The 13641-nt window shown below is 41.3% G+C and overlaps 1 protein-coding gene across 18 annotated transcripts in view; it reads left to right on the top strand.

The window, feature by feature from the left end:
* The window catches only part of MAGI1 (membrane associated guanylate kinase, WW and PDZ domain containing 1), a 640650-nt gene that overhangs the window by 559795 nt on the left and 67214 nt on the right, over nt 1–13641 (top strand). For all 18 annotated transcript variants that reach the window (XM_019984506.2, XM_019984508.2, XM_019984507.2 and 15 more), the window contains 2 exons: nt 459–641; nt 1169–1789. In XM_019984506.2, the coding sequence (XP_019840065.1) occupies nt 459–641; nt 1169–1789 (804 nt within the window). The remainder of the gene's footprint in view (nt 1–458; nt 642–1168; nt 1790–13641) is intronic.

A 13641-nucleotide genomic window follows, 5' to 3' on the forward strand; every position in this document is an offset into this window, starting at 1 on the left:
AAAAGTTATTGTGTAATTGACTCTACAAATGGGAGCCAAACTCAAAACAATACACTGGAAGCCATAGTAGAAAATATAATCTGTAACAAAACAAAAGACACAAAGCAAAGACCCACTCCATTTTTTTTTTTGAAGGGCCTCATAGCAGATCAGTTGCTATCAAACTACATGAAACAAGACCAAGGATCTGTGTCAGACAGTGGACACCAATGTCATCCTTCTGTTATATTTTCTTTTGATCTTTGTGCTGACACACAGTGAACCCTAGCCCCCTCCTTACACTAAAGGGTCTGGGAATTCCCTTATAACTGAAATCAAGAAGGGCTTTATTGAAACACCTCTGTGCCCCCATGCCCCAGCACAGGAGTTTGGAGAGAGATCTCTAACTTGTATCATTTCTTATTTACTTCATCTTTTCACTCATGGTGACCTTCCTTCCACATCTTGTTTTGATGCAGGCAAACCCTTTTTTACACGAAACCCTTCAGAGTTGAAAGGCAAATTCATTCACACAAAGCTGCGGAAAAGCAGTCGTGGCTTTGGCTTCACAGTTGTTGGAGGGGATGAACCTGACGAGTTTCTACAAATCAAGAGCTTGGTCCTAGATGGTCCTGCCGCCCTGGATGGCAAGATGGAAACAGGTATGAGACACCACATGGTCCTCTGTGGTCAGGACCAGACAACACCATGATTTCTTGAGCTTGTCATTGTCCTTTAAAAACTTGGCGAATGAGCAAGCTTACTGTACTACGTAAATGTGTTCCCTGGTATAGATGAAAACCTTTGAAGCTGCTTTAACATTTTCCCTTTTGGGTAACTGTTAGGGTGCTGATGAGTATAGTAAAGGAGTAATTTACTAAAAATGCAGATCCATTTGAATGAATGAATTCTCAACTTGGTATTCTGCAGTGATTTTTTTTTTTTTTTTTTTTTAACGAAAAAGCTCAAATGTTCTTTCAATGATCATTATACTCCCATTAGCAGGGAAGCCGGTAAATGCTACAAGAATGCCTTATTAGCATAAACAAAGTAGTAGCAGCTGTCTTTTCGTGCCTTGCAGTATCACCCCCTAATCCAATTTCAGTTCAACTTCTTATTGGTAGGATTTTATAGTATAAAATCGATAGACTTTCCTGGGCAGTGTTCTTAATCCCCAACTCTTTTGCAGGAGACGTAATTGTGAGCGTGAATGACACCTGTGTTTTGGGACACACGCATGCACAAGTTGTGAAAATCTTCCAGTCCATTCCCATCGGTGCCAGCGTGGACCTTGAACTCTGCCGAGGTTATCCACTACCCTTTGACCCAGATGACCCCAACACGAGTTTAGTGACTTCGGTGGCCATTCTGGATAAAGAACCAATTATTGTGAATGGGCAAGAGACCTATGACTCGCCAGCTAGTCACAGTAGTAAAACAGGCAAAGTCAGCAGTATGAAGGATGCCAGGCCAAGCAGCCCTGCGGATGTGGCTTCAAATGGTTCCCATGGTTACCCCACTGACACTGTCTCTTTGGCTTCCTCCATAGCCACTCAGCCAGAACTCATAACTGTTCATATAGTGAAAGGGCCAATGGGTTTTGGTTTTACTATCGCGGACAGTCCTGGGGGTGGCGGCCAAAGAGTGAAACAGATTGTTGACAGTCCAAGGTGCCGAGGCCTGAAAGAAGGGGATCTTATAGTGGAAGTTAATAAGAAGAATGTGCAGGCCCTAACTCACAACCAAGTCGTGGACATGCTCATCGAATGTCCAAAGGGAAGTGAGGTCACATTATTGGTGCAACGAGGAGGTATGTAGATTTATTTTGTTTCATTTTTTTAAAACCTTACATCCATTGTTATATATACTGCTTATCAGGTGGCTCTTTGGGGCTTTCTAAATGTCTACTCCTTTAAGATCATTTTTATTTAAATACTGGGAAATGCATTCAAAATGCCTTCTGATTTCTCCAAATGCTAGCCTCTTTAGACTAAAGGTTATGTTTATACATTATGTGTTTATACAAAGGGCATGCACATGGGGTAATACTGTTGCTGAGAGTGGGATCCAGCTGCTCGAGACTCAAAAGCCAATAAAAATGCAAGGCTGGTGGAAAGGAAAATTTGCTTTGTTTTGGAGGCGGGCAAGCTGAGGGAGGGTGGACTCAAGTCCAGAGGCCGAGTCCCACCTGCCCCTCCCCCACTGACATTCAGTGGGCCAGAACTTTTATAGCAGGAGGAGGAGGTGTATAGGCAGAGAGAAGAGGCTACATGTGGAAATAGCACTGTCGTCTTAAAATTGGTCATGCAGCGGTCTGATCAGTGTCATCTTGATTGTTTCAAAGGCAGTTAGTTTTCAGTTCCAGGGTCAGTTTATTCCCGTTTTTTTGAGGCCGGTTCTCAGAATTGTGGCAGCCTATGTCATGGCTACATTCTGATCATCAGGTAGTTAGCTTATTCCATCTGATGAGGGTTTCAGTGTTTATAAAACAGCTCAAAGGATATGGCTCCAAATGCTATTTGTAGCCATTGAGGAAGACCTCAAGGTCCCTGATTTTGCTTAGTGACTAAACTAATATTTTTTGGTTCTGTTTGATTGTTTTCATTTGCTTCTGCATTTTCTCACTTCTCCAATTAAACTTAATCTTTGACTAAAGTTTTTCTATGGACAAAAGACAGGTGGAAGACCTGGAGGGAAAGAACCATAGTATCCTGCTCTGTTTCAATTTCCTTTAAACGTAAATCAAACTGTGCCTTTTAAAACCCGTTAAGATTTGAAAACCTTTATCCTGTAAGTCTCCTGAACCTGGTCTGCACAGCGTGCATGTGAAATGTAGCTCTTGTCCACTCTTCCAGCCTCATCTCACACTCCTCTCCCTTCCTCAGTGTGCTTGGCCACCTGGCTTCTCTGTGATGCCTTCAGTTCTCTAAGCCCTTCTGTGTCAGGGCCTTTGCACTTTCTGTTTCCATTGCTTGGAAAACTTTTCCCCAACTCTTCACTTGGCTGGCTCAGTCTCACTCAAGTCTCCTCCTGAGAGAGGGATTCTCTGATTATTTCTCTAAAGTAGCCCCCAGCAATCCTGTGTAATCCCTGTTGCATCACTCCATTTCTTGTTAGCTTTTATCATAGTCATTATTATCGCAAGCCGTTGTTTTGTACATTTTCTTATTTTTCTTTGTTGCTTTCCCTTTTTCATTAGAATCTAATATCCTTAAAGCCAGGGCCCATGTCTGCATGTTGACAGTTGTCCCTGGCATTTAACATAGTACCTGACTCCTGCTAGGTGTTCATGCATGAACAGATAATAAATGAATGGACACGTGATTATTATTTCCCTTGGTGGGAGCAACAGTTCCATGAATCATATTAAAAACATCTCAGCATACCCACATTTTGATGAAGTGGTTAAGAATCTCAGAGAAGTGAGGTATTCGAAATAAATCTTGAGACAGTTGACTTTCTTCTTTTTCCCCTGTCAGCACCCCCATCCCCCCACCCCTGTCCCACCAGAACTTCCAGGACCTCACACTGAGAAATATTTCCTGGGTCAGTGTTTGTGGCCAATCTTGACTGATTACCCCCCACAATGGGCAGGAGATTGGTAGTTCCCCTGACTCTTGCCAACATGATGTGTTTATGCACAGAGTATTCTGACCCTCTGAAAAAAGATCAGGACCAGACTTCTACTTTCTCTCTGTTTCACTGAGATGGAAAAGCTTGTGTATGTTGCAACAGCGATGATCTTGGGCTCTCATGAAACTGTGTGTTCTGTGATCAAAATGATTGGGGTTGTTGGAAGGGAATCCAGAATTCAGAACTGTCTTTGTGAATCACAGTGCTCAGTTCACCATTCTTAAACAGGTATAAAAGCCATTTGCACATTTTTTCAAAGAGTTATTTCTACCAATAATATTTTGAAGTGTCTTCTTGTACCCAGATCACTTGATTTCACAGATGTGTTTTAAACAGTGACCAAAATGTAACAGGAAGTGACCTGAGGTTAAGGATGAGGAGGGGGAGAGGGTGGAGGATGGTAGTACCTGGCACTCAAAAGCAGGAGAGCAGTTTACAAAGTGCTTTTCAAACCTACATGCGCCTCTCAGGCCATGTTTACCATGTCCCTGAAAAGGTAGGCAGGTACCAACCAAGAGCAGGATTGAGAAGTTCACCTGGATTCTTGGGTTTCCAGTCCAGTATTCTGCTTTACTTAACTCTGAATACCACTGATTTTTGCATATTTGCTGGTTTTAGTGGCCAGCAAGTTGGAAACTTGTAAATAGTTTTTGGTACATTAGGGCATCTCTGATTCAGCCACTGCTCATTTGACATTACAAATCACACTGTTCTCCTTCTTCATTTATTTGCCCCTCCATTTCTTTTGTCATTTCGTTCAGTTTTTCTTTTCCATTCAATTTAATTTTGAAGGGACGAAAAACAAAGTATCATTGTAATCTACTAAACCACGATGGTTAATGGAACCATTTTGTAATGAATCTGCCCAAGCCAGCAAACAACTCATTATAAAAACATATCCCTAGCTGATTCACTTTGTTGTACAGCAGAAACTAACACAACATTGTAAAGCAATTATACTCCAATAATAAAATTAAAAAGTTTTTTTAAAGAGTGTACAGGGAAGCATATTAAAGAATCTTAACCACAGCGAAATACAATGGAAATGATCAGACTATTCATCAATAAAGTATGGGTTAAAAATAAAATACCCTTGATTTCAAATATGTTTATTTTCTCACTTAATTCCTCAGACCGTCTTTCAGTTAATGCCATTACCTTATAACATTAAATTAACAAGAGAAGCTCCAGAATACATTACCACATTAGTCAAGATCTGCATAGTTTATTCCAGAACCTGAGTAATTTAAAATCACTGTAACATCAGCAGTCTTTAAAATATGCTATATGCTTTGCGTTTGATTTATGTATCGGATAGAACGTTTGTACATCCTCCCGTGGCAAGCCAGCACCAGCTACTATTAATCTTTCTAGAAAGCATAGAAATATATTTGTTTCTGCCATATATCAGTTATTTGAATCAGGGCTGGCATTTTAATCATTCTTCTTGTATGATGGGAGTGTAAATGAGAAGGTTTGATGATCAATAAGGATAGCAGCTAGGTTAAATGAGAAAGCAAATGGCCACTTCACTGATTCTTTCTAATGAATCTCATTTGTGTCTTAATTCCTGGTAAGCAGATTGATAAACTCATTAAGTCCACACTTGGCTTGATTCTCAGGATTTTATATCTCAAGGATGGTACTTTCTGTGCTTTAAAGAAGTTGTCTTTCTACTTTGGGGCAAAACTTAGCTACATTTGCATTTTGGTTTTCACTCTTAGTCTCCTAAACTCATTTTTTATTTTTGTTCTGGTTGAGATCAGGTGTGTTTTGTTTTTCTTTCCATCTCCCTCCTGCCAACCTGAAAATAAGCAGAGGTTGAAATATTGTTTGTAAATTTCTGGAGACAGTTCTCTGGGTCAGGCTTGGGCTTGCTGGGGGTGTCCATCCATAGCTTGTCAGTTGGGATCGTTACTGATTTGTTTATAGGTGTCTTCTCCGTAAACAAGGCCGTGTCTGTGGCCAGCAGTCAAGCTCTATAAAGGGCAGCCCCTTCTTCCTTAGCCTGGCTTCCCATCGTCCCATGGCCAGTCCATTCCTCCTTCTCCCTCTGCTGTCCAGTCAGGAGAATGCCTTTTATTTTTCTTAATTTTTCACAGAGCATTTGCATTCAGAAGACCCATCACCTGACACCAGTGTGAGTCTAGAGTCTTTTTTATGTTTGGAAAATGGTGCTACAAGGTTATTACTATTGTTTTGAATAATTTTTTTTAATTTACAAAAGATGAAGAATTTGTTTCATAAAGGTTTTTTACTTTTAAAAAGGGATTATACTATATGTAGCATAACTACCTGTGCCCCCTGTGTATTTTGTGTATTTGGCTAATTTCTACCTAGTAGGAAGTGCGATGCTTTGATACCATTGGGGGTGGAGTCAGAATACTCTTGTTTCAAGAGACAACTTGGAATATTTTTTGAAAGAGAAGAATGTGTGTTTTACTTGGACAGAATATGTGTATTGAAAAAGCTGAACTGAGGACTTCCCTGGTGGTCCAGTGGTTAAGACTCTGAGTTCCCAATGAAGAGGCCTGACTTCATTCCCTGGTCAGGGAACTAGATCCCACATGCCACAACTAAGATTCAGCGTGGCCAAATTAAAAAAAAAAGAAAGTACATACCATTTTGTGTTTGTTGTTGTTCGGTCACTAGGTCATGTCCGACTCTTTGCAACCCCATGGACTGTAGCGTGCCAGGCCTCTCTGTCCTGTACTATCTGCTGGAGTTGGCTCAAACCCCTGGCCATTGAGTTCTTGATGCCATCCAACCATCTCACCCTCTGTCGCCCTCTTCTCCTCCTGCCCTCAGACCTTCACAGCATCAGGGCCTTTTCAACGAGTCAGCTCTTTGCATCAAGTGGCCAAAGTATTGGAACTTCAGCTTTGGCATCAGTGCTTCCTATGAATATTCAGAGTTAATGTCCTTTAAAATTGACTGGTTTGACCTCCTTGCAATCCAAGGGACTCTCAGGAATCTTCTCTAGCACCACAGTTAGAAAACATCAGTTCTTTGGTGCTCAGCCTTCTTTATGGTCCAACTCTCACATCTATCCATGACTACTGAAAAAACCATAGCTTTGACTGTAATGGACCTTTGTTGACTAAGTGACATCTTTGATTTTTATGCACTAAGTTTGCTACAGCTTCTCTTCCAAGGAGTAAGCGTGTTTTAATCATCTTGTTTTAAGTGTTATTTAAAAGAAAAAGCTAAACTAGGGTTCCAGGAGTCTGCCTCTAGTTCAACCTCTGCCTGTAACTCCTCTATAACTCTGACTGGGTTACAACTCCTGCCCTGAGACTCATTTCTTTATCTTAAAAAAAAAAAGGAAAGAAAAGAATATTTTGAACTAGATCATCTTTAGGATAACCGCTCTAATTTTATGCCAGTACTTTCATTGACGTGTAGAGGAAAGAAAGATTTGAGAGTCGGATGATGCAAGTTTAAATTCCAACTCCTGCCTTTATTCCCTTTGTGACTTTAGGCAAGTCATCTGAAAAAAGTAGCACTTGCGCCAGTTCCGGACCTAGAAGCAGTCACGTGATGAGTAGTGTGTTACTGATCTTATCTAGTATCAGAAGCCCCTGAGTGTGGTAGCTTACTTTTTCTCTTTTTAAAAAGAGTTTTATCCTTTATCTGCAGAATCTTAATCTGAGTACACGATGTGCAGGCACCTGTGTTTTTTTTTTAGAAGCTCTACCAGCAATTCTGATATAAAATCAGAATTGGAATCAGTCTTAGGCTCCTGCCCTCCTGATTCCTTCTCATTTAGATTCTGTGACATATAAATGGAAGTTAAATAAGTTTATAAAGTTTAACAGTTGTTTTCATTTCTAAGTAATATTCTTCTTCTAAAGTCTACTTTCTAAGCAACAGATTTCTCCATCTTTGCTAAGGTGCATTGCAGCTCCCAAATTTGATATTTTTCTACTTTAGAGGAGGTTAGAAAGGAGGACTTGGTCTCAGAGATGCTTCTTTTGAGCTTATCCCCCGAGTGGCTTTAGCTGATCAAAACGGAATTAGAAGTGATGCTTTGTTTACTGAGTGCTCTTGTCAGGACACTGAGTAATTTTAGGATCTGAATGTAAAGTAATGAAATGCTAGGATTCCTGGAGGGCAAGACTCTATCCAACTTGTACTTTTGTATCTCTGGACATCATGGGGAACCTTGTATGTAGTAAGGTCTCAGTTAAATACCAACTGGATAAATTTAACTTCCTCTGCAAGTCACATTAGAAAATTAATTTCTTAGCTTCACAGTCACTCTTCATAACTTCTGAAACATAAGAGAGAGATGTTAAAAGACAATAAATTAGATATAAAAATGGTGGTAGTGATAGTAATGATCGTGTTAAAAACATTATTGGTTATACTATGTACCAGAATTGTTACCGTGGTACAAGCGATACATACACACTTAAATAAACCTCTTAGCATCCCGTTGTCACGACCATAGTGGAAGCATCCATTTGGAGTGTGATTCTGAACAGGGCTCTGTGGGAAATGAAGGCAGTGATTGGTAGGGGGAAAAAAAGGAATTGCTTTTGCTGTAGGTGTTGCGACTCCACAGTTAAAATTGCTTAGTATATAAAGCAAAAGGGAAATTTCTGGTTTAGTTGGTATGTATAAGACACTCCCTTGCTTAAAGCTTCTGTAATAAAAACACTAAACGCTTCCACAGTGTGCCAGGCTGACTTGGTTCTAAACATTTTACATGTCTAGCCCTCTGAAGTGATTAAAACCTGGTTGTTGTTTAGTCGCTAAGTAGTGTCTAACTCTTGTGACCACATGGACTGTAGCGCATCAGGCTCCTCTGCCCATGGGATTTTCCAGGTAAGAATACTGGAGTGGGTTGCCATTTCCTTCTCCAGAGGATCTTCCTGACTCAGGGATCGAACATGCATCTCCTGCATTGGCAGGCGGATTCTTGACTGCTGAGCCACCAGGGGAGCCTGATTAAAACCTTATCTCCCCTTTAACGATTTTTTAAATAGGAAATCATTTACATTTTTATTTGTTTATCTTTGAGGTCTTTATTGAATTTGTTGCAATATTGCTTCTGTTTTATGTTTTGTTTTTTTGGCCCCAAGGCATGTGGAATCTTAGTTCCCTGACCAGGGATCAAACCTACACCCCAAGAATTGGAAGGCAGAGTCTTAACCACTGGAGCAGCAGGGAAGTCTCTACCTCCACTTAAGAGGAGAGGATCCTGAGGCCCAGAGAAGCTCACTGATTTACCCGGAATCACACAGCTGAATTTGAACCCAGCGATTCTACTTCCAAAGACAAATGTCTTACCCACTATGTTAAGCAGCCTCCTGGCTTTTAGATGAGAAGCTCCAATACCGTAACTGTTGAGCAGTACGCCTTATACATAAAGGAATGAATGAGGTCTGAAGTCCGTGGCAAATTAATGCAACTTAATTTTCATACAAATTAATGATGATATTTAGTTGATTAAATCGTCATCGATCCACATAGGGAAAGCAATATCTAATCTCATCATCCAAGCACATGATTAGCATTAGCTCTTCTTTGTGTGTGTTTTTCCTCTGTCTGAAACGATGTAGAACCATCATAATTAGAACTGCAGTGAGCTGTGCCCTGCCTCAGAGTTAAACCCCAGTTATCTGGCGCCTCTGTTCTCTTTGCCCTCTGGTCACGGACTGGAGAATGAATTGCAAATTGCACCACTTAAGGTTTGACTGCCAGAATCTCTTCAGTTGAGCTGCTGGGCCTCGGAAAGGAAAATTCAGGTTGCTGGCTGAGTGATACCCTAATAGAGGTGGAGAGTCCTGTGTATTCACATCAGCACAACCCATCCCGTCCCCCTCCTCTGTCCTGTCATCCTCCCCTGTCTTCCCCGGCCTCTGCTATCCATCATGTGGCACCTGGCCTTGCCGTGGCCTTGCAACAGGTCTCGAAGCTTCCTGTAGTCCATTCTCCAGCTAGAGTGATTTAAAGTCAATTGGCTCCAGTCACTGCTAGTGTCAGGATGACGTCCCATCATTCAGAGGAAACTCCAAAGTCCTGTGTCACAGCCGAGAGCTGCTGTTTTTTCTGTTTGTGTATTTCTTCTTGCAGAGAGCCACGGGGCTCTCTCCCTGCTGTCCTTCAGGCTTCTGCTCTGATTGCTACATAGCAAACAGTGTCCACCGCCATCATGCTCTGCCCTTTCCTCCGTGAGAGCAAAGACTGGGTCTCAATCACGATTGGATCCTCACCACCTAAAATTGTGCCTGGCACATTGTAGGTCTTCAGAAAATTCTCTATACTGAAAGAAAAATAGAAATTAATGTCAGGCCATTTGTTTTCATAAGTCCTCATCATCTTGGACAGAACTTTCTGGGATGAGCGCTTATCATTAGAGCTGGGAAGATGGGCAGCAGGAGATGGACCACCTCAGAAATCACAGAGCATGAAGGTGACCTAGCCTGACTTCCAACCCAGGCTTCTTGGCCTACAAAACCCATCCCTCTATCATGGGCTGTTCTAAATGGCAAGGGAAACATGGTAGAAATGAACTTATATACAAGATAGAAATAGACCCACAGACAGTAGATAACAAACTGATGGTTACCAAAGGGAAGGGATAAATTAGGAGTTTGGCATTAATAGATACACACTGCTATGTATATAATAGATAAACGACAAAGACCCACGGTATAGCATAGGAAATGTTTTATAATAACCTATAAGAGAAAAGAGTCTGAAAAATATTACACACACACATACACACACACACGTGTGTGTGTATGTGTGTGCTTAGTCACTCAGCCATGCCTGACTCTTATGTGACCCCATGGACTGTAGCCTGCTAGGCTCCTCTGTGGGATTTTCCAGGCAGGAATACTGGAGCAGGGTGCCATTTCCTACTCGAGGGGATCTTCCCGACCCAGGAATCGAACCCATATTTCTTGAGTCTCCTGCATTGGCAGGTGGATTCTTTACCACTGCGCTACCTGGGAAGCCTGTGTGTGTGTGTGTGTGTGTGTGTGTGTGTATGTAACTGAATCACTGTGCTATGTACCTAGAACTAACACAACATTGTAAATCAACTCTACTTCATGTAAATAAATAAATGACAAAGAAATACATTACATGACAGTGAATCATGGTCCAATTAAGCCTGTTCTCCAGGTCCAGTGCAGTTGTTACTATCCACATGTGGCTATTTAATTAAAGTTAAATACAATGGAAAATGTAGTCTGATGGACCACATTTCAAGAACTGAAGAGCCATATGTGGCCCATGGCTACCATATTGGACAGTGCAGTTTTAGAATCTTTGCATCCTCGTAGAAAATGCTGTTGGACAGTGTTGCTTTAGAGATTTTGATTATTTTGCCCTCAAAAGTGCTATGTTGATTATCCTTCATTTTACCTTTTCTCTTGTTTTTAATGCCTTTTAAAGCAGAAAAATATGAAATTGAAGGCAACTTCATGGTTAATGTACTTCTTTTATACAGATGATAATAATAATAGGTCCTATTTATTAAATTCTTTCCATGTGTAGGTACTGCTCTCAGCTGTCTACATGTGTTAACTGGATGTTAGGGGGTCACAAGGAATTGAGACTCAGAGAACATGAAACACTTGAAACATATTAGTGCTTGGGCGATCTGCTGTGTTCCAGTCCTGAGATAGCTTATCAGCTTTTAACCTGGCCACGAAGCATCTCATGTGTTATACTGGACTGCTGTTAAGGAGTTTAATTTACATTATTATATTATGTAAAGTATCTTTACCCCAAAAAGGGAAGAAACTTTAACACAAAAATTCACCTTAAATTCTTATATATAAAATAGTATATAATCTGCTGCATGAACTATCAGCAATTTACAGTTTGTCAGACCTCTACTTAAAAAAGGAAGGTGTAGATGTCATCTTGGTGTGTTTATCTGGTTTGGTATCTCAAACTAATTGACCTCCCCGCTTACCTGTGATGCTTGGTTTTTCTAGTAATTTTGAAAGTCAAGTCCTCTTATTAAATCCAGTGTGCTACCTAATAATTTCTTAGTGATTAAATGTAAACTTAATGCACCAAGTTATTTGCTTTTGTGCATTATTTATTATAAATGTATATGTGATTTATAATCTTCATTAAGGAGTGGTGACGTTGTCTCCCCTTTCTGGAAGAGTGTAGGAATTTCAAGTTAGAATTATTGCATTGGTCTGTGGGCTGTAGAGAAGGCAATGGCACCCCACTCCAGTACTCTTGCCTGGAAAATCGCATGGACAGAGGAGCCTGGAAGGCTGCAGTCCATGGGGTTGCTAAGATTTGGGCATGACAGAGTGACTTCACATTCACTTTTCACTTTCATGCATTGGAGAAGGAAATGGCAACCCACTCCAGTGTTCTTGCCTGGAGAATCCCAGGGACGGGGGAGCCTGGTGGGCTGCCGTCTATGGGGTCGCACAGAGTCGGACACGACTGAAGTGACTTAGCAGCAGCAGCAGCAGTGGGCTGTAGAATACTCATTCTACCTACAGGTCTGCATTTAAATGTAAAGAGGTTCTTTTGTTTTCCCTTTTGGGGGGGACAAATTCCTAAACATTGTGGGCCAGGCATTGTCTAGGTGCTGGGAATGAAACAGATCATCCACAAACCAAACAAGTTTACTGCAGATTTCATGACCCTTTTATTCTACAGGAAGGAGAAAAAGGGCAGAAATATTCAGATGAGCAAGAAAATATCATCCAGAGAGAAGTGCTGTGAGGAAACTGGATGAAGTGGTGTGGGAGTGACAGAGGAGTAGGGCTGCTTTCAATTAGGTGACAAGATTTGAGTGACCACAAGGAAGGAAACAGCATTCCAGGAACAAGGGACAGTTAATGCCAAGGCCCCAAGAAGGAACTAGAATGGGGGACAGTGTGGCTGAAGAAAGGTGAGCAAGGGGAGTGGTGATGAGCTTCAGAGACCAGCAACCAGGGTCTAGAATTTGGATTTTATTTTTTGTGTGATGTCTGGTTTTAAGAAATGCAAGGATGAGATCTCGTTAACATTTTAAACAATCCCTCTGGCATATTTGTTGAGAATATATTTTAGAGGAATTGATGTGGAAGGGGAGACCCAGTAGGGCCATTGTGGTGGTTGGAGAAGGGTGTTTGCAGTGTAAACTCTTGTGATGGCCATGGAGACAGAAGGAAGTTGGGGGTCGGGGGTGGTGTTTAAGGAGTGTTAAGGAGTGCTCAGGAGAGTTGACAGCACTGGGTAGGTTGACTCAAGATAAGGCTTGGCCAACTCTTGTCTCTGAAGGACCAGATGGTCTGTATTTTCACTTTGTGGGCCACATTCTCTGTTACCACTACTCTCCTCTGCCATTGTAGCAGATGACGTGAACACAAATGGATTGGTTGTGTTCCAAGAAAACATTATTTGGTCCTGGGGCTACAGTTTGCTGAGCCCTGCTGAAGAAGGAAAGGAAAGGAGAGGAACCAGGAATGACCCCCAAGTTTCTTGCTGGGGCAGGTAGATAGACAGAGGGACCATTTGTTGAGATGTGTGTACTGAGGTAGGAGTGGATGGGCCTTGAACTCAGGCATCAAGGGTGCCTTCTCAGACATGGTAACTGTGAAATGCCCATCTGACATCCAAGTGGAGCAGAAACACAGGCAGTTGTCTGGGACCTGGAGTTCATTACTGGCAAGTTAGGACAGGCGAGATAAACACTTAGGAGCCATTATCTTAGTAAGTTTGCTGCATACCACAAGCCATGGCCTGTTACTAGGTCCTGAAACTACTGTACTGGGCTATGACCAGTGTTTTTCTCAAAAGCAAAATAAAATAGAAACAGTAATAATATGTCTTCCTCAGTAAAGATAAGCACATGTTCATGAAACTTTGACTTATATGTGTGCATACACATATACACTCACATATGAACACATGTATGTATGTGTGTGTCAATCTGTTACCAAGTGCATTTCTCACTGTGGACTATGTTCACTACCATTTGTCAAACACACATGTAGATAGTATATAGAGCCATGAGGGTGAATGAAATTAGGAAAAGAGTAGAAAGGAAAGAAA

Source organism: Bos indicus, chromosome 22, assembly GCF_029378745.1.
Source record: "Bos indicus isolate NIAB-ARS_2022 breed Sahiwal x Tharparkar chromosome 22, NIAB-ARS_B.indTharparkar_mat_pri_1.0, whole genome shotgun sequence".
NCBI classification, from domain to species: Eukaryota; Metazoa; Chordata; class Mammalia; order Artiodactyla; family Bovidae; genus Bos; species Bos indicus.